We start from the raw sequence: 25,552 nt of genomic DNA, 5'->3' as shown, positions 1-25,552 counted from the left end.
TAAACGGCCGATAGCAGTTGCGGTGGACGATCATGTTCAAGAGGCAGATGAGATCGTGCGAGCTGTAGGTAAATAGTACGTATCGGCATCGCGGCATCGGCATCGGCGGAAAAGGAACAGGAAGAAAACGACAAACAAGAGGGACAGAGCCAGTTTGTAGGTAAGAGTCGGTAGGTAGATGGTTGGAGCGGGACGGGGTAAAATGAGAAAGAAATGGTGGATGTGAATGGTAGCGGTGGTGGAGAAGTCAGAGGAGGGGAGGCAGTTCGAGATGGAAAAAGAGAGGCGAATTGTCGAAGAAAGAGGAGAACGGGTTGGTAGAGAGCTGTACGGGCAGGTGGTGGTGGGTAATGGTGGTGACTGTGGGCAATAGTGAGCAATGGTGGCCGATGGTGGGAGGACGTAACGTGGAAGGAGACCACGGCGAAGAGAGTAGAAGGAAGAGAAGAATCGGTGGAATCGGAGAACGCAAGAACAGAGTTGAAAAGAACCGAGTGGGGGTAATAATAAATCGTTCACCTGAACCGCATGCTTGCCGTTCACGATGCAGTCGTGCGGGAAGAGAGCAGCGTTCGTTTAGACGTCCGCGCGTAGTCTTTCGAGCGACCTCGTAGGGATCGCTTCGTTTGGTTCCGCTTCGCTTCGTTTGGTTCCGCTTCGCTTCGTTTCGTTTCGTTTCGTTTCGCTTCACTTTATTTCGTTTCCTTCGTACGCGCGACCCTTCCGCAAGCTTTCGTACGTTTCCGTACGTGTTTCTGTTCGCATTACATTGTAGATTACGTCGCGAGTGTTTGTCTTGTTTGCCGCCAAGGGTTGAAAACGCGATTGTCTCGAGGAGCTGGTGGTATTCGTGTTCGTTGGCAATTTGGTCGAACGTTTTTCCATCCCGTTGCTTTTACGGCACGATCGTTCGAATCCTGTACGGCGGCGGAACAAGCGAACGAACGAACGAACGGACGAACAAGCGCGCGCTCGTTTCCAAAAGCCCTTCGAGAGAAGAATCGAACGGCGCGCACGCCGGCTCGACGACGCGACGGTACCTGGATCGGGTTTTTTCACTCGGTTTCGAGCAGTTTAACGGCTTGGGCACGTTTTGATCGACGCTGCGACGATAGACTTCGCGGACTCGCAAAGCAAACGAAACGTCGACCGTTCGACGACGGAGAAAGGCGATACGTCTGTTGGAATTGGAGGTAACTGGTAGCCAGCTCGTTTCTCCGCCACGGCGCGTAGATTGCGCGCGCCTGGTATCGTTGTTGCGTTGTCAACGAATCGCTGGTGGCACACTTGTCGCTTCGAAAGGAGAATAGACTTTCTCCTTCTCGCCGTTCCTTGTGCCGCTACCGTGCTGCTGTCGCGTTCCGTCCGCGTTTCGGCCGCGTTTCGGCCCGTTCTTGCGTGGCAAGGAACGCCCTCGAGAAGGACGACGACTTGCTCTTAGGGGGCATCCTACATAGGATAATCATCTTTGAGATCGACGTCTACATTTTCCACGGTGACGGTGACGGTGACGGCGACGAGGGCAACGAGGAGGAGGAGGAAGAAAAGGAGAAGGAGAAGGAGGAGGAGCAGGACGATGATCAAGGTCTGATCGACCAGAAGAACGAGTGCTGGGACGTATTAAAATTCTCAACGTTGGCGCGTCTTCGGAGAGTTCTCAAAATCGCTTGAAACCGAGAGAATTCTTGCTCGGAGGAATACGCCGCAAAGAAGAGAGCGCGAGAAATGGAATAAATTACGAGACAGACAGATACTCACACACACAGAGTGAGAGAGAGAGAGAGAGCAAGAGAGAGGCAGACAGCTTGAAACGGAGACAGGGGTACCCAAAGAGAGAAGAAGAGAGGTCAAGGAGATCAAAGAAGGTAAGATAGAAGGAAAGAGAGAGTAGAAAAAGCACGAGGTCGTTTAAACGCAAGAAGAAGACGCACACGCTCGCAGGGAAGGAGAAACGAGAGTGAGCCGAGAGGTTGACGACGCGTGTACGCGGTGACCAATCAAGATGAGGGTACACCGTGGGATTTGCGCGAAATTGCAAGGAGGATTTCTCAGGCGATGGTGTAAGTAAACGGCGAAACGGAGGCGATCGCGACGCTTACACCGATTCTCTCCGGTGCGTTCTTTTCTCTTTTCTTCTTCTTCTCGCGTCGCTTCGCGTTTTGTATCGTCTCGCATCTTCTTGTCAGGTTGAAGCGGTAGCGCAGCATTGTATCGTTCCAGGGAAGGCCAGTTAACGATCTCGTTAACGCGGTTACCGGCGCCACAACAGTCACGCTCGATGCGCTCTTAATTCGATTCGATGAACGTGTCATTTCGTATGCTTGCTCGATGAGTCATCGCGGGCGCGTCGCGTTGAATTGCAACGCGCGGCCGTGACGCGCCGGAGTCACCGCAACGTTCAGCATTGCTCCGCACTGTCCCGCAACGTTTCGAATTTCTGGATGTCGAAGAGCTACCGGAACATCGGTGTCTCCGAGTCTTTCTCTCGCGAACGTTACGAGCGTAATTCGCACGAGTCAAAAACTCGAGCACCCGTCGTAAACCAGAGTCTTTCTTACTTTCACTTCGTGTCCGCGTCCACGATTGTGCGCGCTCGCGCGAACACGAGCGGGAATCTGAAGTTAAACTCGAACTGGAACGAGAATGCGATCGAGTAGTCGAAGGAAACGTCGATCGAGTAGTAGACGATCATCCACGCTACGAAATCGTTGAAAACGGCGAAGGGAGGCTAAAGTAGTAATTCGATCGAGGATCGATGAACGGAGAACGGATGGAAATCGCCTTGAGGATGTAAAAATGATCGGCAACGAAATGCAAAAAGTCGTTAGTCGCATGTCGGCACTGATGGCTGCGACGGGACTATGTATACTCCTAGGACTAGTCAATGTTGCATGTTTGCTCGTTCGTAGTGGTGTAGCCTGCGGGTATTATTCGCGCGTCAGAAAGCGAACTTTGATACCATTACGAGGAACGATCGAGCGGGAAGATACTTGCTATTCCGGGTCTATTATTGAGTTTTTTCTGCTGTTGATCGACTCGTTATGCAACTTTTCGATGTTGCCTCGCTCCGGACAGGTAGGAATGAACAGGATATCGGAGCACAGAGACTGTAACGTAACACTGTTTTTCGATGCTCGATGCGTAGGATCGCGACGAATCGTCGGATTTCGTTGGGAACCCGACGGGAGCGCGACGGGACGAGGATTGTCCATCGGACTAGACAAGTACCTGCCGATTTGGACGTTTAGAATCATTGACAAAAAAAAGAATCAAGTTGAAACCGTCCGATCTGGTTTGCTCGCGCGAACGTTCGTTGCTTCGTTTGCTAGGCGCGAAACCTTCCGAGTAAGAGCAGGAAGCGTAGCCTTATATAATAGCGAGTAATTGCCGACAAGTACGCGTAGGAAGGTATACGTAGGCTTGCCTTTCGGGATCGAAGCTCGCGCGGCGGCGGCGATGCGTTCTCGTTGTCGACCGTCGTCGACGATCGTCGTTAATCCGGATGCCAACGAACGCAGACGGTCGCTTTTCCGTCGCATCGTTACTCGTTACGACATATTCGAGACTCGCGTTTTTCCTCTTCGTTTCGCTGACGCGATCGATCCAATTCGATTCGTCGAGCGAGAAAGAAGCGAATGAGGGAATAAGGACGCAACACGGTGGCGAGAACCGTCTTTCCGAAACAGATTTTCGGTTTTCGTTCGAGCGTGATTGTCACGTGTCGCATGTCGGCGAGTTGTATGTTGCATCGCGAGCATCCGTCCGAACGCATTCCTTTCGAGTCGATATCGGGGGCGGTCTACAGGAGCTATCAGCTATCAAAACCTCCTCGCGTGACAGGCTGTTCAAAGAGCGACATTTTTCCCCGTTTGTCGCATTCCTTTCCGCGAGCTATGAATGATCATCGATAACGTCGGTTGGTCGTTGGTCGTTGGCTGTTGGCCATTAGTCGATGGTGGTTCATTGATCGCGATGAACCGCGTTGCGATTTACGAACGAGCACGTATTCTGGACGCGTTGCATCATGTACGAAATTTCCTCGAACTTGAACACGTTCTCGCGTTCTCGCGCATCTCGATTCGAGATACATACCGCTAGCTATACCGCGTACGCGTGTACGAGGAGAAGTAGAAGGTAGAACGTAGCAACGAGACGGAACGGCCGACTGGATCTTTGGTCGAACGCGAACGGTTCGCTCAGCGGTGTTGCGCTTTCACCTGTTTGTTGGGTGCGTAGGTTCTTCCGTGTGCGAAGTAGCCATCGCTAATTCGCCGTAAACACCGAGATTCGATTGAATCAACGCGGTTCTACAGAACCGTAGTAACGATTTCAGTAACATAGGCGGAAACTAAGATGGCTATTATATCGACGAAATTCTTGTTTGCATGGTCGAAGAGGTGTTGCGCGATTTGATTTCTCGGCGGCTGGATCAGTGCGCTGCACTGGGACGAAGCAATCCGGCACGGCAACGCAACGGTAGCGACTCGTCGAGATACCGTCGCTGTGAGAATAGGAACGCTTCGAAAGCTAGTCGAGCCGCTCCGCTCTTCTCTTCTCCGAATTTACACGTAAATTCTCGTGATTTTGACTGACGCTCGCCAGGCCCCGTTACATCTCGTCGAACAATATCTCTTGATCAAAGTGGCGACAGGAACGTGACGATCGTAGTGGGCAAACACACGTTTAATGTTTGTGGTTCCTGGTTGGTTCCACGCGAAACTCGGCCCATTGAATCGCTAGTCAAGGACAAAGGCTACGCGTGGTCGTTCGGACCTTCGTCAGTGAGCCACAGGTGTCTTGTCTTTCTCTCGTCGAAAACAGGCCCACGGTATCTCTGCCGTGGGAATTTTTGCGTTCGCGCAACCATCCTTGAGAAATTTTGTTACAATCGAGATCCACGTTTCGCTCGAGCCGTTCTTTTCGACCTAATCGGGATCGCACGACGCGTTGAATCATCCGGGGTTGATGGGGATGAAAATGCCCGTAAAAACGAGAGTTTATCCAATTTACTGGATCACCGAGGATAACGTTCTGGTCCGATGTGCTGCGATGCGCGGCGATGCGTGCTCACTCGCGTCAAATGCGAGATCCTTTATCGTCGAACTTCCGTGTCCGTTGTTAACGCGTGGCAACATTGAAATTTAGGTAGATCCGTCACCGATCGCTCTTCGCTTTCGAGAATTCGTGAATTTCCACATCGATCAACGAGAATGACAACGCCGGCGCGACGCGTTGACCTCTGCACGAGGCTCGTGTTCCTTCGCATTCCTTTCGACACCGTTGAAACGATCGATCGTAGTATCCGTTTCGTAATCACCGCCGCTGTCGCTTCGACGAATTTTTTCGCGTTAATCGTTATCGTTACCAAACGCATGCAACGGCCATGGTTGTACGGCACGCCACGCCACGCCACAGTACGACACGGCATGGATAGTTGACGCGAGAATCGCAGGCCGAGAGTTCGAGTTTACGGTTGAAAAACAAAGTCGTTCGGTTAGTTTGCGCACGCCTCGCGTTCGCTGGAAAGTACCGATCTCGAGGTCGCGACACCGGCCCGAAGGATTTTGTAAGGTCGAGCGCGTGACGTCCGCGAGCGGATAAGTCGTGTCTTGCATTCTCGATGCGAACGCTATCCTCGTCGCTTTTTTGCAGCATCGAGCTGTCGCCCAACCCAAACGTTCCACTCGTGCGATTATCTCGAGGTGATCCCGGGAACATTCCACGGATCGAAATCGTTGGTCGAACCAGGGGTGGGTCTCTGTTCGCGCCACAGATCGAGCAGGTTGGCAGCCGTTATCAAACCATTCGACAAAGCCTAATGATCGCGAGCCGCGGCACGAGTTTCAGACACCGTGAACCATCGACGAAGCAGCTAGGTGGCGAGGCAGCGAGGTGGCGAAGCGTGGAAAAGTAGGACCCGCCCGTTTCGAAGGTCGACTCGCGCGGAGGCGCGTACGTGCCTTTTCGTCTACGTGACTAAAAAATTAACCGGTCGAATCGTGGTTGCGATTGTCGTTCGCCGTTTTCCGTTCGAGCCTCGCGACGTCGCGCACGGTCGGTGGATCGACCAAAAATCTCGATGCATCGACGCCTCGCGATCGTTTTTCGAGATCTCAAGAGCCTCGAAAATCGATTGAAAGAGACATTTCGGAGATTGTGCGTTTGTCGCGCACGAGAATTCGACATTTCCGACAAGCACGCTCCACGAGCGAATCTACGGGCGATACTACGTGCGAACGGGTGGTAAGAAACAACTTGCTCGAGAAATTCGGTCGTCGACGCGTCGCGAATCGCGACATGCTAAAGACGATCGCAATGCGATTTCGAAAGGTTCGTCGTTCTCCGCGAAAGGAATCTGTCAGGGCGAGACTGGGAAACCTCGAGAGGAGCTTGGCGGGAACCAGGTTGCCCGGTGGAGAGCAGCGGACGTCGAGAACCGAGGATCGTTGATGCGCCCCGATGGCAAACGAACGCGACTCGCGTGACACGGTAGAAAGCAAAACCGATCTCGGAACGGGTGCTGTTGCTGTTGCGGGTGGTGTTGCGGGTGCGAGCGCGGGACGACTTTCTTTTCTTGGTTCGTGATCGGGTTCGACGGAGCGGCGCGAGCCGTGTTCCGCGAATCTCACCGATGCAACCACCGATGCGTCGCGCGTCGCATGTCGCACGTCGCAAACTAATCATCAATTTCCGTTTGGTTCGATTTCAGGGGCGGCGGTAGCTGTGGGAGCTCTGCTGATCATAGTAGCTGCGATCGTGGCGGCGGTGTTCCCGAAACTGGTCGACGTTTTGCTCAACAGGGAGATAGCGTTGCGCGATGGCGGCCGTACGTTCAAGTGGTGGAAGGAGCCGCCCGTGTCACCTCAGCTGAGCGTCTACATTTACAATGTGACGAACGCCGATGAATTTTTGAATGACGGCGAGAAACCGACGCTGATGGAGCTGGGACCGTACGTATACGTGCAACGCTGGGAAAAGGTCGAGGTGAAATTCAACGACAACGACACCGTGTCGTACAAAGTGAAGAAGCGCTTCGTCTTTTCACCGGTAAGCACCGATTACGCGCTCCTTGCTCCGCGAACGCGTACCGTTTTCCGTACTATTGGACCACGCTCTCGAATACCGTCGACTCCGCGATTTCGGGTTGCAAAATATGTAGGATCAGGTGCCGCGCCCGCCGTGGTCCGTAGCGCGTCACGACAGGGTTCTCCGTAGATTTTCCGCGGTCGTTGGCAACACCAACCTTTTACGCTTTTGTCACGGTCAGCTGTAGTTTTGCGAAAACAAACGTTGCGATGCTGGCCAGAGCAGAATCGGGAAACGAACCAACGCCTTCGGGGCGAGATGAACGGGGAAAGGAAATGGAAAAGATGGCGATGGTAGTGGTGGCGATTGCGATGGAGACGGCAACGGAGATAGGTATGGCGACGCAGGGGAAGGAGGGATCGTAGAGTCGTGGTTTCTTGTAAAAGTACTCGAGAGTAAGTCGGGTCGCGGGGTATGACGCAACGCTGCTAGGTAACGATAGTCGGGTTGAGTAAGATCGTAATAGCGGAGCAACGCGCTTCCGTGAATTAAAAGCAAAAGCAAAAGCAGGCGTACGGGTAACGTTTGGCCAACGTGGCACGTTTCTCCGAGACACGCACGACACCTCGATTCTCACAATTGTCGGTATTGTTAGGAAGAACAATGTGGGTCGCGCGAATAATATCGTTGTTCGCATCGATGAGAAGATATGTAGGTACATACTGCAAACGTGTATGTATGTACAATGTACATAGGCGAGCGCATACGCGATACACGATACGTGGAACGATACCTCTCCTTCGTTTTCGAAACAGCGAACGCGATCGCACGTTCGCGCACCGTTCGAACTCGAACACGCGTACGTTTCGAACGAGGCAGTCGTGTGACAAATAAGTAGGGAGAAAAACGAAAGAATGGAATAGCGAATGAAAAATGTTAAGAAGGTCTCGACGACGATTTCAGGAAAAATCGGTCGGCTCGGAGGAGGATTTGGTGGTGGTCCCGAACGTGCCGATGCTCTCGGCGACCAGCCAATCAAAACACGCGGCTCGTTTTCTGAGACTGGCGATGGCTTCGATCATGGACATTCTTAAAATCAAGCCGTTCGTCGAGGTGTCTGTCGGGCAGCTGCTCTGGGGCTACGAGGACCCGTTGCTTAAGTTGGCCAAAGATGTCGTGCCGAAAGAGCAGAAATTGCCCTACGACCAATTCGGCCTGATGTACGGTAAAAATGCGACAATGCCTGATTGGTTTACCATCTTTACTGGGCAAGGGGACATCACCAAGTACGGCGTACTTGACAAATGGAACGGAAAGAGCAGTCTCGGTCATTGGACGACGCCGGAATGCGACAGCGTCGCCGGCAGCGACGGCAGCATCTTTCCACCGCGCATCAGCAAGCACACGGTGCTCAAGATTTTCGACAAGGATCTCTGCAGAACCCTGCCTCTCGTCTTCAAGGTAGTTGATCGATCGAGTTGTCGATTTCTGTCTCGATGATCTTGCGACGAGAGATAGATTTTTATTATATTAATACGTATGTATTTATGTACGACCCTTTCGTTTCCGTTTTCTTTCAGGAGGAGGTGACTACGGCCGGTGGAATACCCGGCTACAGATTCGTACCGTCGAAAGACGCTTTCGGTTCTCCCGATAGAGTGGAATCGCAGCAATGCTTTTGTCCGGCGGGCCCGCCGTGCGCGCCCGAAGGAACCTTCAACGCTTCCCTCTGCCAATACGAGTCTCCCGTTTTACTCAGTTTTCCGCACTTCTACCTCGGTAAGATGCTCGTTCAGCTAGCTCGGTTCGCTCGGTTCGATCGGAGAAATCGATTTACGACGACACGGACCGATAACCGCTGTCTACTGTCCGTTGTTTGCTCGAGTCGATTGAACTCGATAGCGTCGGAGGTAATCCCCGGATAATAACATCGACTTTTCCAGCGGACCCCTTGTTGCGCGAAGCCGTCAACGGAATATCGCCGCCGGTCGAGGAGAAGCATCAGTTTTTCATCGACGTACAGCCGATGATGGGTACCTCGCTGAGAGCCAAGGCGAGAATTCAGATCAATTTGGCGGTGAGCCAGGTGCGAGACATCAAGCAGGTCGCCACGTTTCCGGACATCGTTTTCCCCATCATGTGGTTCGAAGACGTGAGTATCGGATTCCGGGTTAATCGTGAAGAACCTGCGAACGATACCGAAACGTTGCGTGATTTTCAGGGAATCGACGAGCTTCCCGTCGAGATGCGGAGTCTGATGAAGATGGCGGTGGACGCGCCACCGATCGCTCGATCAGCAGTGTCCGGAGCTCTCGCGGCGATCGGCGCGGTCGTTCTGATCGGTGCGCTCGTCTGCTTGGCGCGTGCCGCGAAACGTCAAGAGAAACTTCACCTGAGCAATCCGCTACCGTCGAACGCCAGCGCCGGTAAAACCGGTCAGCTGAATCCGGCTTTCCAGAATTCCGCGAGCACCAAGTAGATCGGCCGACTCCGGCTCCTCGACTTCCTCTCGACACCGGATTCTCCGTCGTCGATTTGATTAGATTCGATTCGATTCTATCCGATTCTATTCGATCGATCGATCCACCGCACCGGCCGCTGTTCTATCGCTTATTTGTCCCTTCGTGCTCTTCGACCTCGACACACGACGCAACGGACGGACTACCGTCGACATCGTCGAGACATCGGCGGCTTCCAAGACGAACCACAAAAGCAGCTAATATAAGAAACAAAGAGTAGATACAGTAGAAAGAGGACGGAACGGATATACGAGAGGATAGCAAACGGAAATCTCGGGCCGCGCGTTCATGATTTAATGAACAACTCGAATTCGAGTTCGAAACGGTGTCGGTATCGGTATCGGTGTCGGTGTCGGTGATGGTGTCGGTGTCGGTGCGTTGGGAATAAATGGATAAACGTTCGATCGGAGAAAGGAAGAGTGCGCTAGGCCGCGCCGCTTAACGGTACACGGTATACGACTCACCGTTTTCAGGAACTGTGCCGTATTCTCGACACACCTAATTTACTCGGGTCGAGCCTACGATTTCTTTCGCGTCCGTCTTCTAAGCTCTCCGAGCGAAAAACACGGCGAGCGTCTCCGTTGATTATATATTGTTTTATAAATATGTATATGTAGATAGGGAAAAACCCAAGCAATTAAAAGTGGGAGAGAGAGATAGGGGGGGAGGGGGGAATCTGGAACAGGATTCCGGATCGTCGATTTGAATCGGGCGTGCACCGAAGCACTCAACGAAATCGTTCCGTCCAATGAACACGCGTGTACGCGCGTACACGCGTGAACATCTGTCGTCTATGTACATACTCGATCGCGCGTACTCGGATCTCGGATCTCGAGGAATCCGACAACGATCGAGATCCTATCGTTATTCGTTATCGGTTCGAGCGTACGCGCCACTCGTTTTAATTAATCGTTATTTTGGATGGATTGCGGTTAGGTTCTTATTCATAGGTAAAAATTTAGTTTTGTACCATGATGGAGCACGAGCAGGTAATAAAACTACTGCGAAATGGTTTTGAAATCGGTCGGATTGGTGTCAATTCAATTACGAACGCATTCGATGGGGACGAATACAGTTTCGCAAGACAGGTACATAACGATATGACGACCGCTTCGCTTTGGTCTCGCTTCGCGAGACTAGTCGGATAGCCTGTATTTGTCCAGTGCCTCGAATCTCGTAAATACCTTGTCCGGGCGGCCCAGACTAGTGAGTAGTCGACCGCACGTTCACAGATACAACGTCGCGAGAACTTGTTGCCGTTGTACGCGTTCGGTCGCGATAATCCGAGGAAAAAATAATTCAGCGTTTATCTCGTGTCTTGAAAGATGTCGTTCGATGCAACCTCGGTTATCGGTGTCGAAGAAAACAGACAGCGTGCAACGTTGCGTTCGCTCCGACGCGACGCAACGCAATCGTGGGACCGCGGAAGATCGCATTGATCGTGAATGTAAACGGCGAGGGCGTCGAGATTTTTGCCGGATAAACGACACGAGAGCGGATGAACGCCGTTATCGCGCTCTGTTTACGCGAGCTCGATGCTAACGATGGAGAATAGGATGGGAGGAATATCCACGACCTAGGCTCGTCACTGGTCGGTCGTTCGATCGATCGATTTACGTACACCAGTCCTGGTCACCGGAACGAGAAACGAGAAACGAAAAGCGAGATCAGCGAATCGGTGTCGGAAACGCAGGCGACGAACGACAAAACGCGAATCGGAACGGGTCACGTTCTTGTAACGTTTTCACAACTTTTTCGTTGGTCCTTCGGTGACTCGAGTTTCTCTTCGTGGGGCTCGTCCTTCTTGTACGCGGCAACTAGACCACCGAAAAAGAGGACTACACCGACCAGACTACACCACTGAAATCCAGCTTCGATGGCGTTGACGAGATAGTGACTCCGATACAGGAGCTGTTTTATGGACTCTGGCAGCTCTTCGATTACAGAATCCGTCCAGATCAACGGCAAGATCGTACCGTCTTTCAAGTGGTTCGCGTATGGCACTCCGGTCGCCTTGCGCACCTCCAAGTTTAGTTGAAATTTCAATCTGGCGGCTACGGTCACCCCCAATCTCTGAAATTTCAGACAAATCGATCGAGACCTCTTCACCGCGAGGATACATGATCTGGCAAACTACGAACGGCGAACGGAAACCGCGCGACCACGAGTCACTTTGCTTACCTGATGGAGATCGAGGTAGCTCTCACGATGTTCTTGCTTCGGCGTCAAGCCGTCGATCTCGTCGAACAGAGACTCGTCCGCCGAATAAAAGTGGGGGAACGAGATGAGCATCGGAGAGCCGAATCCGCAGGAGGAAACGTTGAACAGTCCGGTCGGAGGGCATCTTCTGAAGGAGATGTCGTTCGATTCCTTTGGGCAAAAGCAGGTGTTTTCGTCTGGCGTCGTCGTAAAAAAGTTGTTCGGTATTTGGTACCTACGATCGTCGGATATCGATAATTCTACGCTGCGATCCAGCAGAGGCGAGACGAGACGAGAGGAGACGATTGAAACAACGGGGAAAGAAAGACTCAGAGTTTGACTTACCTATAAGTAGGAATACCGTTGGAATACTCGCGGCGTTCGAAATGGAACGGAATACGCCGACAAACCTCCTTTGCGTAGACGTCCAGGGTGGTGTTGTTCGGTCGTTCCATCCAGTGCGGCGGGAACATGCTGCCGTCAGTGCCATACACTTTGTCGCATTCCTCATCTCCCCAGATATTGCGATTCTGCACTCCGTTAACTCGCTCGATCAGCCCGATGTTTTCGAGATCGTCGACTCCCGTCCGCATCGTGATGCGATCCTCGCTTACGCCGCTTCTCTGAAATCAACACGTGTCGATCGATTACGAGTCGACTTGATGTCGCGATAGAACCGCGATACAGCCACCGCGCCGCGCCGAGCTGCGTAAACCATTTTCTTAGCCCCTGATCTCTTCGCGACCTCCACGACCTTACGAACGCGCTTGATGCATCGAGCACGAGATCGGGACGGAACCTTTTACGACGCGCGACCGTCGAAGAGAGCGTAATCGTATATCGTGCGTACGTACGAACGCGAGAACTCCAAATTTGTCGAAAGGAATGTTGACTTTGAGCGACGTTAAAGGCTTGATCATGTGAAACAGTTTGTCCTCGTAACCCCAAAGGAACTCGCCGACCGGAAGCTCGAGAAACAGCTTGGAGCGTAGACTCGAGAGCAGCACGGTCAACATTAGTTGCGTCAAGTACGGTATGTTTCGGGAGAAGGCCAGCATCGACATGAGCAACACATTCGGGACGATCACCGTTTGGTCCTCCGACTCGCCGGACACCCATTCGAAGCTCCGCTTCTCTTGATACGTAACAGTTCCGTTGTCGTGCAGCTGCACATTCACTCGACTCAAAGTTTCCCGGTAGACGAAAGGACCGACTTGTTGCACCTGCAACTTGTTGGCGTTTCCGCTCTCGAACTCGGCTAGATTCGTGTAGTTGAAAACGTAAACCTGCAACAGCAGACCGGCCGGTGGCCGCTGCCACAGCAGGAACGCCGGTGTGCCGTTCCGAAGCTCCAGATTCGACAGGATCGCGTTCTGAAACACGTTCGTGAACCAAAACGCCACAAACATCGTTATGCTCGTGAACGCTGCCAGGCCGTATAACCACAGGACCCGTTTGCTTCTCGTCCTATCGAAGCGTCTCCGAATCGCTCTCGCCCAGCCCTTCGTTTCCATCGTTCGCCGACAATCTTAATTCCTTGATTCCGGAATAGCTCAATGCTTTAATGTCTGTACAACTTTTCAACTCTCCTACTTTCCACCGTTTATCGTATAGTACGAATGTTATATTAGCTACACAATCCTGGCTAGGCGGAAAACGCTTTCCTTCCACGGTCACCCTCTTCGTTTTCGAGCAATCGTTGTCGAACGGATGATCCTCGAACGCGCAACACTCGCGATTACGCTCGAGTCGTTTGCTCGCCGTTTCGTCGACTTACTCGGCACCGTGGAATACATTGACGGCGCACAAAAATCTCCCCACCTTTCTTCGAATCATCGATAACCTCTCCACGATGATGACCTCTCCCGTTTCCTACCAAACTTGGGACACACTCTTGAAATCCTCTTGTAGGCTGGATGACGTTGCAACCCCCGAGTCGTGGCTGCTGTTGTCGCTCCTGTTCCTCGACTTCTTCCTCTGTTCGACATCGGCGTAGACGTCGACGTCGATAGCGACATCCTCGACCGTGCCGATCGTCTCGATCCGCCCCTTTCTTTCATCTTGCAGTCGTCATGTTCCATCCCCGATTTTTCCACGAGTTTTTCTCCTCTCTGATCGCGTTGTCGCGTCGTCGTAGTCTCGTATCGCTGCAGCTCTGTATTTCCGAGTTCGCGCATCGAAAGAGAGAAAGAGAGGGAGGACGAGAGCATCTATCGATATCGTTCGCAGACAAAAAAATCCATCGAGCGATCGATAATGTCGGTCTATCGCTGCCAAGACTAGACGCGTGAAGGTGGGATTTCCTACAGTATAAGTAAAGGTCACATACGATCGCCATTTAAACGCGCCCAGACGGGATTTTTGCGACCGTCTGATAACATTTACGAGCGTCGAATGAGCTTTACGACCATCTAGACGCGTTACTACACAGATAAAAGAACGCGCGTAGAAAATCCGAGATCGTTCTTACGCGTTTATAAACTGTTTCCGCAGCGGTACAACAACCCAGTAAGCAAAATGCTCGATTTTGGACGGGCATCTACGCGCGCATAAGTAGCGCTTTCTGCTGGCAAAAGCTACTCGGGCAGAACGAAGGCCGCCGGCTGCTCGGTCCTGGATTCTGCTCGCCAGGCTGGGCTCGATTTCTGCTCGAGGCAGGCTTGGCTGACTGGGAAGGTGCAACCTTTCCGATTCATCGTGGTTGCGTTGTGTCTCCGACGCGCGTCGGCGCGAAAAGAATCGCGCCTCGCCGGAAGTCGGTGACTCGGAAAAGGAGCAGCTCGATATGCTTCGTCGCCGTTGATTCAATTTTATCGAGACCGTCCGATGTTGTGACTGGCAGATGCCCTTTTCACCCGTTCGTTTCGCGCGAACGCGTCGCATGTCACGCGACGCATCGCATCGCATCACGTCGTTCTTTGATATATTCGTCTCTGGTCGTTTACGCGCGGACAAGCGTAACGAATCGTACGACAGATATGAGGTACGGGCTTTACCGCCTCTTCTTATCCCGAATCGAGATATTGCGATTGCGCCAAACATTCTCCGTTTGAAGACCACCGATTTCGCTAGAAACAGTCCATGTTATTTCGGACGATATTCCCCGAACGTGTCTGTGTTTCTCTCTTTATGGCTTGCTTCGATTCGTCTTCTTTTTTAGACTTGGCGGGGCCAGATCTTATTTCGAACGGTCACGATCGAGATATTTGCAAAAACCACACCGACGTATCTCGTCGGTGTCTTGGCTAAACGTGAGTATAGGATCTGGTCCAGGCTAAACGTGGATGTGGGATCTGATCCAGGCTAAAAGTTGGTGTGCGGGCAGCACTGTACCAAAGATTTGTGAGCACTCTCATCACAAACGCGTCTGTTCTCTCATATCCTCTCTGGTTGAACAAAAATTCTACTCTTTTTGAAAGTTATATTTTTATAAACTTACTTAGTATTACTTTAAAATTATTTCGTATTTGATTTTTCATAGTAAAAGAAAAATAAGATATCATTAACTAATTTACAATATGAACCATTCTTGTAGATTGTTTATTGTAAATGTTTATCACAACTTTTGAAGTACAAAAAAAGATATGTATATATACACACAACATTATAATTACGCGTTTCATATACCCAGTCAGTGATGTCAGATGAGGGGAGTCACGGTGAAACACGGTGAAATGATGTACCCCTCTCTGATGACGGGGAATGAGTGGGGCGAATGGGAGGTACATTCAGGTACGTTGCACGTGCGCGATGGGGTTGGATGGGGTCCGTGTAGTGTGGAGAAGTGTCTGCCTGTGGCCTGTGGTCACCTGTGGTGTAGGCTGGTGTAGGCTCAACAATTGGTAACAACAGAGGTTCGCAAGCAATCACTGCAGTAGACTGTAGACGTATGATTTGAATAACGTACATTGTACATCGTAACGAAAATTTCGTATTTGTGACGCTATTTTCTTCTGCAATTCTAATTTATAGAGACCCTCAAGTTTGAGAATATGGTGAGAACGAAAGCAGATCGTGTGCCAGGCAAAGGTAAATGAATTTTGTTGAAAACTCTCGGTTTCAGCGAACCAGCGAACTCCGAAATTAATTCCTCTGTTTCTGTTTGATACTGATTTCGATCCGGATTTCGATTCTCCATCAATGTTTCACATTTTAATTTGAACGATTCCTCGTGGATTTACAATTTCCCATTTACGAAATAGTGAATTCTGTCGAATTTATTTATGTAGAATTATTGTTTATGTTCTTTGTAGCCGTTGGCGGTAAAGCGCCAGCTAAATCTGTAAAAAGTACTCCAGTGAAGAAAGTTGTGGGAACCAGCAAAGGTAGACAAAATTGATCAGTCATTATTACAAATAAAAATAATATTTATGCACTAGTATTTTCTTTTGACCTATCCTATAAAATCACTTTTGACCCAGTATTGTGTCAACAGTTGATACAAGAATCTATATCTATGTACTTAGTTGCATAAATATTTTTCCCTCACTATTTCAAGTATAGAAATTTCATTTTAGGAAAGAATTATTCTGGTGGTAATCCATACCATCCAAGAGAGACACCTGAATGGCAGAAGCCAATCACATGTTTTCTCAATCAAAATTCTTCTACAGAATGTACTTCGGCATCGCAGGTACATTTTTACATATTATATAGTAAGATATAACATAGCCAGACAGTTTGTTTGACATTAATTTATCATTGATAGGAATCTGGAGGCCAAAATGAGAACAAAGACATTGGAAATGAGTCCGAGTAATGCCATATTATCTTGTTGATATATTTCAGTACAAACATTATTTATTTCTCATAAGTAACGTAGGCGTAGCTTAATACAATACTAATTTATATTTTTTATCGATACATGACATAAACTTCAAGTTTTTAAACATATATGTGATAAGAAATAGCAAGTGAATTTAATAGATTTCCAAGTGTTTAATACTAGCAGTATTATATATTATAAATTGTTTTAAACTTGTCTTTTTTATAGATGATATTTAAAGTATGTTCACTTCATTATAAGTAGATTGCGGATGTTCATGTAAATATCTGCAGTCCAGTTGTAGGAAATGCTCACTTTCGGAGCTCCAAGACTGTAAAATATATTAAATATATAATGAGGTATTTTTACATTTCTCCCGCATTTTTTGGTGATCAATTTCCAGTACGCATGCGCCCATTAGTAGTTCTCGGAATTCACGTTTCAAATATTGCCGCGCTTTCCAACGTTGCCAATTTTTCGCACACAGTCTCTTTGCACTTTTTCATCTAAATTCTAAATGACCAATGCAAATGGTAGATATATGCATGAGAGAGGATATCCTCTCTGTATGCATTTACAATTCGGTGCTGGAATGGAATAGTGGAAGGGGTAAGGAGGAGAGTACACGAGCTCCGTTTGGAGCTCATTCTGGCATCACTGTACCCAGTAAGCAATCTGCTCGAATTCTATATATGTATTGCAGTTTGCTTTAAAATGGATACTGATAAAGTTTTTCTAATTGGAAAATTATGTCATTTTAAATTTTTGAAATGAAGTATGATGCGCTTTATTTACAGTTTTCTGCTCCAAATTAAAGATTTTCACCCCCTTAGAGCAGAGTAGCCAGATCTCCCCACTCTACCTTCCCCTTCTACGATGCTATTCCTTCACGCTTCCGCCACGGCCAGGTCACGTGACGCGTTTCGTCTCTGTCGTGCATGTTTCACAATGTCACGTGATTAATCCGGTAATGGCAGAGAGAGGGTAACTTTTCCCCTCGATCCAAGTCAATTCCCCTGATCAAGCGACTCTGCGTCTTATTGTTAGAGTACTTTACATTTATGTATATCCAAGTTATAAATTACTTTATGATGTGAACAATGATACAACTTGTATGTATAAGTGATTAGCACATAATGAGATAATAAATTATCAACAAGTGTAAGGAAACTCTCTTTATGAATAATTTATTATGAATATACAAATTCTCGTACTTTACACATTGAAGTACAATTGACACTAATTTGATATTATTAGAAAGCAATAGAGTGATATAGAAAAATGTTTACAAAAATATTGTTCACTTTATTACATGGTGTAAGCAGTTGTCAATACTATTTAGTATAACATTGAGACACCTTTTCAGTTTAAAATGTTTTTATCTATGTATGCGTAACATATCTCTGCTGCGTTTCATTTAAATACTACATCTGTATGATAGTTATAGTATATTATATGTTTGTATATACAATGAATATTATTATTAGTTCCGTGCAAAATCGTATTACATATTAGAAATGACAATATTGTCGAAGTAATATCAATGAAAGCGTCTGCTCCATTTTCTAATAAATAAGATCGAAAATATTTATTTGCTCAAATGTGTAACAAAAGCTTTACAAACAGTATGAAGTGTTTAGTTATGATAAAATCCCAATATAGCGATTTTTATATCTGTAGAACCAATATAAATTATAAAAAAAGAGTTTGAAGTTTAAGATGTTTGATTCATTTCAGTATAATATACTTACTATACTTTACTGTGTAACAAATGCACCTAGATAGACCTTGTACATACTTTTCAGTATCAAAAGCATATTTAACGAGAAATATTATTATCATATTTTAAATACAAATATGCATTATGCTTGTATATCTTAGGTTTTTTATTCAAAGCGTATACTCAGTTTGTAACATTAATATCAAAGGCCCAGGAACATTGGTTCTACTAATTTATAAAAATGTCTAATCTAATAGATTAAAACAACCAATCTCATGTATTGTAAAATTATACAGAGTGTGCATATATAAAATTACCTAGTACAATATGTATCTAAAAAAATATAAATTACTTTATTACTGTATATATGATTCAATCAAAAATTTCTGTAAAGCGAAAGATCACGAGCAAAAAATTGTTTAATCTTAAATAGGTCAAATGCATTGAGCATGACAAAAGATAAAAATTGCAGTGCAAATAAATATGTGTATTTTCTTTCATGAAATTGTAAAAGTACATTCGATAAAAAATACGAAATGTTTTATAATTTGTTCAATCTATTCATAAGAATTGATTTTCAATATTTCCAAAGACGTAAATAGGCATAATCTGGTGCTGTTTTAAAACACTCATGATTATTGCTTCTAGTTCATAAGTCTTAGATTTGATTAGTTCTCTCATTTTTAGTGTTCTATTTTAACCTTTAAAAAGCACTTGGTAATAAAGTGTAAATGATATTACATTTATACAACAGAAATCGTTTTAAATTGTGATTTAACTAATTTATGATACAAGTTGACCTTTAACATTGTGTTAAATTGGAAGCAAATTTAAGACTTACTAACAGTCTTATGTTTTCTTATATTTTATGTACAAAAATGATAGAACTTGAAAAAATTTCAATTTCATAATCACAGCATTCACTAATATTTTTAACAGTTTAATACTTCATGAAATTTTCTTTTCTTTTATAGCTATGTCCCATATTTCGATATTGTATACGAGCAAATAGATAAAGTATTCGTTACCTACTTTGCTTTACTATTAGTCATTACATATTTAATTTGATTTATATGCATAGCAACAATGTAGCAATGTAATTTTTATGCAATGTATATTGAACTCCTTTGCATTCTGTTCTTTTAAATAGAAAAATTATTTACATTTGATTCTGTTTTATTCCAGATATTATATTTCCGAGTATTAAATATATTTTCTGAATAATAAATATTATGTGTTTTGATTGTTATAGGCGATTAAAAGACAGAATGCAAAATTATCATTTTGAGAATTCATGTCTGTTACATCAGTCATTCTTATCTGATATACATTTTACAACATGGGAAGAATGCAGAATTCAGTATTATTAATGTGATGTAATAATAGTAATAATAATGCAATAATGATATACTCGTTCGAATTTTAGAACTAATGATCCTATATATAAAGAAAAAATCACAACCGGCAAGTAGCCAATTACATACTAGTAACAAAAATATGATTAATATTGTAATAAATTATGCCATGTTTGGCTTCAGGAATTTTATGAGCGGCATACAATGTAGCTATCAGAACCTAAAATTCCCTAAATCTCTAGAGAAAATACATTCGTTATAGTGTCATAATATTGTCATCATAAAGGATAAAGTATGCTTTGATCGATCTATTACATTATATTTTTTAATTATAAAAATAAAATCAATGGAGGTATTTGGTAATGTAATAAATAAAGTAATTATAACAATACAAATACCTTCCTCTCAAGTAAAAGAATTCTCAAAAAGGAGAAGTATTAATCTACGAAATATTAATAAGGATTAAGGATTAAGAAATCCTGATAAAACAAAGTAGCCGTATTTGATCACAGAGGATATTCTAGAGAGTCTAATAATTATAATATTTATGCACCACTTGAAGGCCTTTCCCAACAACATAACCACCTACGCCACAATGGTAAGGGTTTCCTACGCCTAAATAATAAACTTGCACCACCTCTTCGGGTATTAAGGGCACTAACAATTGCCTGATCGAATGCTTCTTTAAGATCGTGTTGAGTTAACGCAGATGTCTCTACATAACTTACAGCACCTACTCTTTGAGCCAACTGATGTCCTTGGGTAGTTGTAATCGGTGTTTGGCCATATCTTGCTAATTGTAATTTAAGGTGCACGTCTGACCTTAAATCACTCTTTGTGCCTACCTAAAATCATTGTTGAAGTCATTTACTTTATAACTATATTATAAAGTTCCATACATTGTATACAATTTATTGGTATGTAATCCCTAGAAATTGTACGACACTTACAGTAACTCCCACTAATATTCAGACACTCTTAAAAACACCGTAACTTCTCAAATATTGGACTATGCGATTTGAACTTTTTTGGAAAGCTAGAGCAATTAGTTTACTACAGGATGTGAAAAGAAATTTTTTCAAAAATTGCATTTGACCGGAATTGTAGAGGAAATACTAAATGTTGCATTTTACAACTTTTTTATGCGGGCCTATATTGAAATTTTGAAAAATATGTTTCGTAGATCTGTGTGGGTTATATGCATTGTGAAAGTTTCATCGAAATCGGTTGATGCGGGGAAAAATGACAGTCATCGAAAGATGTAAGAATTCGTAGATTTACTGCTGTTATAGGGTGAAAATCGTGAAAATCTGCAATTTGTACCATCTTTAAACGCTTGTAGCTCATTGCAACGTCGACCGATTTTGACGAAATTTTCAGGATATGTTTAATTGAGACAGATCTACAAAACGTATTTTTTAAATTTTCAACATAGGCCCACATAAAAAAGTTTTAAAATGGATCTTTTAGTATTTTCTCTACAATTCCGACCAATTGCAATTTTCGAAAAAATTTCTTTTCCCATCCTGTAGTGAACTAAGTGCTCTAGCTTCCGAAAAAAGTTTGAATCGTATAAACCAATATTAAAAAGATTATCGCATTTTTTAGAGCATCTGAATATTAATGGGAGTCACTGTATTAAAATTATATAATGCAGTATTATTACCAAAATAATCGGTGCATTCGGGCAATATTTCCTTATTTCATTTATCCATCGAGAAGCTACACTATGATAAGAAGACGGGCATACTACACTGAAGCAGACTAGGAACACATCTGTTTCTGGATAACACAATGATCTTAAAGGATCAAAGTCATCTTGTCCTGCTGTGTCACATAATTGGACGTTTAACGGTTGACCATCAACATTGACTACCACTGAAAACACAGAATGATTATTTCAAGTTTCTTAATAGAAACAGATAATTATGATCATAGAATTTGTAGACATTTATATTATTAAGATTATTGTAGAAAACCATCTGGATTATTACAGGCTTGTAGATCTCTTTTGCAATAAATAATCAAGATAAGATTATAGAAACAACAAACAGAAAGCTAGTGCTCATTCATAGAATATCACTTTGTAGTTTCGCAACAACTGCTTAAAAGTTACATACAGTTACATACTATAATAATGAAATATTGTGTAAAAATTAATTTTTATCAATTGTCACGAATATCTAAAAGAATTTAGTACTTCTTTTTACAACATTGTAAAAGATCTGCCAATACAGTGAGAGAATATAAAAAATGTAAAGAACGAATTAAAATTGATATTATGTTTATTATGTTAAATTTATAAGTTACCACCGTAAGAACGTACTATTTAATGATCGCTATTCGCAATAAAAGTCGATATTGTATAAATGTAAAACTTACCGTACAATATGAAATAATCAACTAACCATTATAATTATCGAAAGCAGTGGGCACGTATTCTCCAGGAAACCCGTTCGTCGAATAAGAAACAACGAGGCTGGTCTTTCCAACGGCACCATCACCTACTAAAACAACTTTGATTCTCCTATCAAGTGGTGTAGCACTGTGGTCCGTGCCACTGCCGTTTGAATTTTGATTCTGTGCAGTGTATGTCGTTCGTTTCGCTTGCATCTGCATTGTTTGTCTACTTTTTAGCAAGGGCTTAGTCCAATTCGTATGGGACGACGGCGGCATTATTTCGTCTTTTATTTTACCACAGTCAAGAGCTTTCATACGTATGTATACTATACACTAAATAATATCGCAGGTTATAACCTCTACCTGTCCAACGATGCAATTAATTGCATCTATCGCGACATGTACCTCCACGGAATCGTCATATTTACCGTCCCTCTTGCTGACACTTGTGGCTCACGCGATCACGGATCGAGTTTTGGACACGATGCTTTCAATACGCCCTGTCAGGTACTGTGTGCATCGCTCGAAAACAATGGGGGAACCTTCACCGTACAGGAAAGATGAAAAAAGAGAAAAAAAGAAATTGATCCACCTGCCGCGACGCGGAGCCACCTGTTATTACGCTTTTCTTGCGGCGGTCGCAACCGGTGGCACAGGTACCACACCACGCGCTCCTATTAAATCGGCTCAACCTTGATTTCTTTGTCCCTGTGTTTTAGGAAAATGTCATGCCACTCGATAGGTTACGATATTTATAATTGGTTAATGAAAATACAGCCGATGTTATATACATGTATTTATCGTTTCTTTTTCAATGCGATTAAATATAAGCAAGTCACCACCTGCTAGAACAGGTAGACCCAGGTAGACCCATGCTACAGCTGCAAGAAAAAAGTGACATTAGGATGGCTTTTAGCCAGACACGTGTAGTAGGTGACGCACATACACCAGCATGTATATGTATACATACATATACATATACATATATGTATACCAGCACATCTGTCGCAATAAGAGTATTTTAAACATAAAAATATTTCAAGATCTGGAAATCCAAATTCCTTCATAGATTTTATTTAGAGTATAGGAAATATATGTTTATGTATATAAATACAAACAAACAGTAAAATAAACAAAAAATACGCTTCAATATTAGGGAATATATTCAAACTGTATCGAGTGACAATTTACGAAGACAATTTACAGGACAAGAAAATTACATTTTCGAAAAAGTAAATGTTTCGCAACTCATAAGCGTATCTGTCTTGTCTGTGTTTTTACCATCCGATACTACTTCACCATACTTACTTCACCACTGTTTCCCACCGACCGTGTGCTCCGTGCGCAGACCACCGACGCGATACAGACTGCCAGGTTGGTACACAGTATATTTACAAGTTGTTACCAGTTGTTACAAGTCTTGAATCTTGAACAATCTTGAACTAACTGGCGATACTGCTTCGACTGCTTCAGTGAATTAGTGAATAAATATTTACATATGTACTTTTTTAGCTAGCCGTTGTTTGTGAGAAAAGGACGCTGCAATCAGTTCATGGTTCAGTTTCAAAATATCGAGTCGGTAGGAAAATTTAGAAGTTACCTCTATTCTTATTTTTTATATGTCGTTTGTGGTACTATTAAAATGGCTCAAATTCAGAAAAAGGTCGATTCTTCTTTTATCTCAGAAATCGACCCCCTGTTATTATAACGTTGCGTGTATAATTTGAAAAAATGTCTATCCCACGTGTAATTTTCTACTAAAGTACATCCTGTCAGAATTGTTTCACTTGATAACAATTAGTATTTAGATACTGAATTGACTGTAGTTTAAATTAGATGCAATCTTTTAATTATTCAACATACATAACGTGTTCAGGTGAATTATTTTATTGTACTGTAACACGATCGCGTATTATGAGTAACAATATACAAGTCATATACAACTGTTTGAAAGAAGTATCTAAATTCGAAAGTATACCACATATATATTCTGCAGCTTTGAAGAAAAAAAACATTCGGTCGATACACTTCCGCTAGCCTATGACGTACCACGTATAAATACAGAAGAAGTTTATGGAGTATGGAGCGTATGGAGTATGGAAAATGGAAGTGCTCAAGTGCAGTGTGATGCGTCCTTTTATATCAGAAACGAAGAAGCACTGAATAAAAAGAGTTGACTTCATCAATTAAAATGGAGGTTTTAAACAATTTCGATCGCATCGATGACAGGTATTCATTACATAATCTATATCAATTTTAGTCAACGAATTTTAGTAAACGAGTTTTACGTACTTACATACATCGTGATACAAAAGAGCGAATAATAATAATAATAGCAATCGTAGCATTGCATAGATAATATCTTTCGATAACTTGACAACCGCATTAAAAATGATGTTTTTTTTTTGTAATAAACAATTTTAAAAGTTGCTGTTCAGATCCTACTTGTGAGGTTAGTAGAAGAAAAACATTCTTAATTAAATGTTCTTTTGTAGCGTGGATGAAAATACAATTAGCAATGATAACGTCGGAGTCGTTCTAGAGGAAACAGAAATAGTAGATTGCGACGCAGAAATAGATGCTGTCACAGATGAAGATAATATAAGGTATCAAATATGTCAAGTAAATAGGAATGATAATGGTGTTGCATATAGAGTAGTACAAGTTGAGGATAATCAACCAAACAATGCGGAAGTATCAATAGCTGCACCATTAAATAATACTGTCCAAGTTTTAACATCGCCTATAAATGGTCAATTATATGTACTGAGTAATAGCAATGAAGTAGTTACTCCAGATTCTCCAAGAACAGTCGCACCGCGTGTGAAACTTCAAATAGATGATCCACAAAACATTCTTACCACTATCAAAAAGGTAATAGTTTCGTTATTTATAATAGCACAGTAACTATTTAATAATAATAATAATGACCAATAGATAATCTTTTACAGAGGGATGAAAGGAGAAGGGTAACTCACAACGAAGTTGAAAGACGACGCAGAGATAAAATTAATACTTGGATCACAAAGTTGGGTAAACTTTTACCCGATTATGAACAGAACACAATAGGAGAAGGAGATGTAAAGACAAATTTTGAATTACAGGTAATGTACTTTATAATTTCAAAATATGTTGTCTATTAACTGGTTTAATGTTGGTTCAATGATAGAGCAAAGGAGGAATATTGGAAAGAGCATGCGAATACATCACAGAGTTGCGAGATGTACAAGAAAACCTCCAGCAAAGTTTAGACGAAAATGCACAGCTGCTGGAAGAAGCTAAGACATTAAGGCAAGTTGTGTCTCAATTAAGGAAAGAGAATTCCGAATTGAAGATTCAGATGTCAAAAAATCCGACTTATATACTTGGTACTTAATAGCTATAATAGCTACACAGAAATATTAGAAATATATAAGAGCTTCAGGAAGCTTATTCAAATTTCTTTTTTGTTAGTACAAATTCATTTATATGTTAGGCGGTTTTAATTGTACATGTATGAAGTTCAATAGTATGTGGAAATTGTGCGATAAATTTCAATAAAATAATTGTATGTAATAATTATAAAATG

The 25,552-nt window shown here is 44.2% G+C and overlaps 5 protein-coding genes across 12 annotated transcripts; 3 read left to right on the top strand and 2 right to left on the bottom strand.

The window, feature by feature from the left end:
• Positions 1–1,918: 1,918 nt before the first annotated feature.
• Emp (epithelial membrane protein) lies at positions 1,919–10,565 on the top strand. 2 transcript variants are annotated; one of them, XM_076422086.1, is made up of 6 exons: positions 1,919–2,060; positions 6,710–7,047; positions 7,990–8,487; positions 8,607–8,805; positions 8,970–9,178; positions 9,248–10,565. In XM_076422086.1, exons 1-6 carry the CDS (start codon positions 2,003–2,005, stop codon positions 9,503–9,505), a joined length of 1,560 nt encoding a protein of 519 aa, XP_076278201.1. In that variant the 5' UTR covers positions 1,919–2,002; the 3' UTR covers positions 9,506–10,565. The 2 variants fall into 2 exon arrangements, with proteins under 2 accessions (XP_076278201.1, XP_076278200.1); XM_076422085.1 differs by lacking the exon at positions 1,919–2,060 and adding an exon at positions 6,312–6,577.
• LOC143208041 (scavenger receptor class B member 1) lies at positions 6,709–13,556 on the bottom strand. Its single transcript, XM_076422087.1, has 4 exons — positions 12,599–13,556; positions 12,090–12,367; positions 11,727–11,979; positions 6,709–11,618 (listed from the first exon to the last, which is right to left on the bottom strand). Exons 1-4 carry the CDS (start codon positions 13,256–13,258, stop codon positions 11,271–11,273), a joined length of 1,539 nt encoding a protein of 512 aa, XP_076278202.1. The 5' UTR covers positions 13,259–13,556; the 3' UTR covers positions 6,709–11,270.
• LOC143208060 (PCNA-associated factor-like) lies at positions 13,493–20,513 on the top strand. 3 transcript variants are annotated; one of them, XM_076422123.1, is made up of 5 exons: positions 13,493–15,598; positions 15,717–15,773; positions 15,998–16,069; positions 16,262–16,377; positions 16,453–20,513. In XM_076422123.1, the coding sequence occupies exons 2-5, from the start codon at positions 15,737–15,739 to the stop codon at positions 16,501–16,503; spliced, it is 276 nt and encodes a 91-aa protein (XP_076278238.1). In that variant the 5' UTR covers positions 13,493–15,598; positions 15,717–15,736; the 3' UTR covers positions 16,504–20,513. The 3 variants fall into 3 exon arrangements, with proteins under 3 accessions (XP_076278238.1, XP_076278239.1, XP_076278236.1); XM_076422124.1 differs by having other exon boundaries at positions 13,493–15,631; XM_076422121.1 differs by having other exon boundaries at positions 13,493–15,773.
• Positions 17,681–23,362, bottom strand: LOC143208049 (ras-related C3 botulinum toxin substrate 1). Of its 2 annotated transcripts, none has more exons than XM_076422099.1 (4): positions 22,390–23,362; positions 21,993–22,317; positions 21,251–21,462; positions 17,681–20,429 (listed from the first exon to the last, which is right to left on the bottom strand). In XM_076422099.1, the coding sequence occupies exons 2-4, from the start codon at positions 22,297–22,299 to the stop codon at positions 20,130–20,132; spliced, it is 819 nt and encodes a 272-aa protein (XP_076278214.1). In that variant the 5' UTR covers positions 22,300–22,317; positions 22,390–23,362; the 3' UTR covers positions 17,681–20,129. The 2 variants fall into 2 exon arrangements, with proteins under 2 accessions (XP_076278214.1, XP_076278215.1); XM_076422100.1 differs by having other exon boundaries at positions 22,413–23,362.
• Positions 23,209–25,550, top strand: LOC143208053 (upstream stimulatory factor 1). 4 transcript variants are annotated; one of them, XM_076422106.1, is made up of 6 exons: positions 23,209–23,358; positions 23,497–23,563; positions 23,981–24,213; positions 24,480–24,858; positions 24,936–25,088; positions 25,154–25,550. In XM_076422106.1, exons 3-6 carry the CDS (start codon positions 24,176–24,178, stop codon positions 25,358–25,360), a joined length of 777 nt encoding a protein of 258 aa, XP_076278221.1. In that variant the 5' UTR covers positions 23,209–23,358; positions 23,497–23,563; positions 23,981–24,175; the 3' UTR covers positions 25,361–25,550. The 4 variants fall into 4 exon arrangements, with proteins under 4 accessions (XP_076278221.1, XP_076278222.1, XP_076278223.1 ...); XM_076422107.1 differs by lacking the exon at positions 23,497–23,563 and having other exon boundaries at positions 23,214–23,358; XM_076422108.1 differs by lacking the exon at positions 23,209–23,358 and having other exon boundaries at positions 23,391–23,563; positions 24,936–25,064.
• Positions 25,551–25,552: the final 2 nt, after the last annotated feature.

Source organism: Lasioglossum baleicum, chromosome 4, assembly GCF_051020765.1.
Source record: "Lasioglossum baleicum chromosome 4, iyLasBale1, whole genome shotgun sequence".
NCBI classification, from domain to species: Eukaryota; Metazoa; Arthropoda; class Insecta; order Hymenoptera; family Halictidae; genus Lasioglossum; species Lasioglossum baleicum.
Note: the sequence above shows the minus strand (reverse complement) of the source record. Positions and strands in the feature narration are given on the sequence as shown.

Excerpts from the sequence above, each read along its gene's own strand:
- Emp (XM_076422085.1), top strand. The coding sequence starts at position 6,460 with ATGGCAAACGAACGCGACTCGCGTGACACGGTAGAAAGCAAAACCGAT. Across the intron at positions 7,048-7,989 it reads AGCGCTTCGTCTTTTCACCG|GAAAAATCGGTCGGCTCGGA; the intron begins GTAAGCACCGAT and ends CGACGATTTCAG. Across the intron at positions 9,179-9,247 it reads CCATCATGTGGTTCGAAGAC|GGAATCGACGAGCTTCCCGT; the intron begins GTGAGTATCGGA and ends CGTGATTTTCAG.
- LOC143208060 (XM_076422123.1), top strand. The coding sequence starts at position 15,737 with ATGGTGAGAACGAAAGCAGATCGTGTGCCAGGCAAAG. Across the intron at positions 15,774-15,997 it reads AGATCGTGTGCCAGGCAAAG|CCGTTGGCGGTAAAGCGCCA; the intron begins GTAAATGAATTT and ends TGTTCTTTGTAG. Across the intron at positions 16,070-16,261 it reads AGTTGTGGGAACCAGCAAAG|GAAAGAATTATTCTGGTGGT; the intron begins GTAGACAAAATT and ends ATTTCATTTTAG.
- LOC143208041 (XM_076422087.1), bottom strand. The coding sequence starts at position 13,258 with ATGGAAACGAAGGGCTGGGCGAGAGCGATTCGGAGACGCTTCGATAGG. Across the intron at positions 11,980-12,089 it reads AACGGTATTCCTACTTATAG|GTACCAAATACCGAACAACT; the intron begins GTAAGTCAAACT and ends CGACGATCGTAG. Across the intron at positions 11,619-11,726 it reads GCTACCTCGATCTCCATCAG|AGATTGGGGGTGACCGTAGC; the intron begins GTAAGCAAAGTG and ends CTGAAATTTCAG.
- LOC143208053 (XM_076422106.1), top strand. The coding sequence starts at position 24,176 with ATGGAGGTTTTAAACAATTTCGATCGCATCGATGACAG. Across the intron at positions 24,214-24,479 it reads TTCGATCGCATCGATGACAG|CGTGGATGAAAATACAATTA; the intron begins GTATTCATTACA and ends GTTCTTTTGTAG. Across the intron at positions 25,089-25,153 it reads AGACAAATTTTGAATTACAG|AGCAAAGGAGGAATATTGGA; the intron begins GTAATGTACTTT and ends GTTCAATGATAG.
- LOC143208049 (XM_076422099.1), bottom strand. The coding sequence starts at position 22,299 with ATGAAAGCTCTTGACTGTGGTAAAATAAAAGACGAAATAATGCCGCCG. Across the intron at positions 21,463-21,992 it reads TGCTTTCGATAATTATAATG|TGGTAGTCAATGTTGATGGT; the intron begins GTTAGTTGATTA and ends CTGTGTTTTCAG. Across the intron at positions 20,430-21,250 it reads CGAATGCACCGATTATTTTG|GTAGGCACAAAGAGTGATTT; the intron begins GTAATAATACTG and ends CAATGATTTTAG.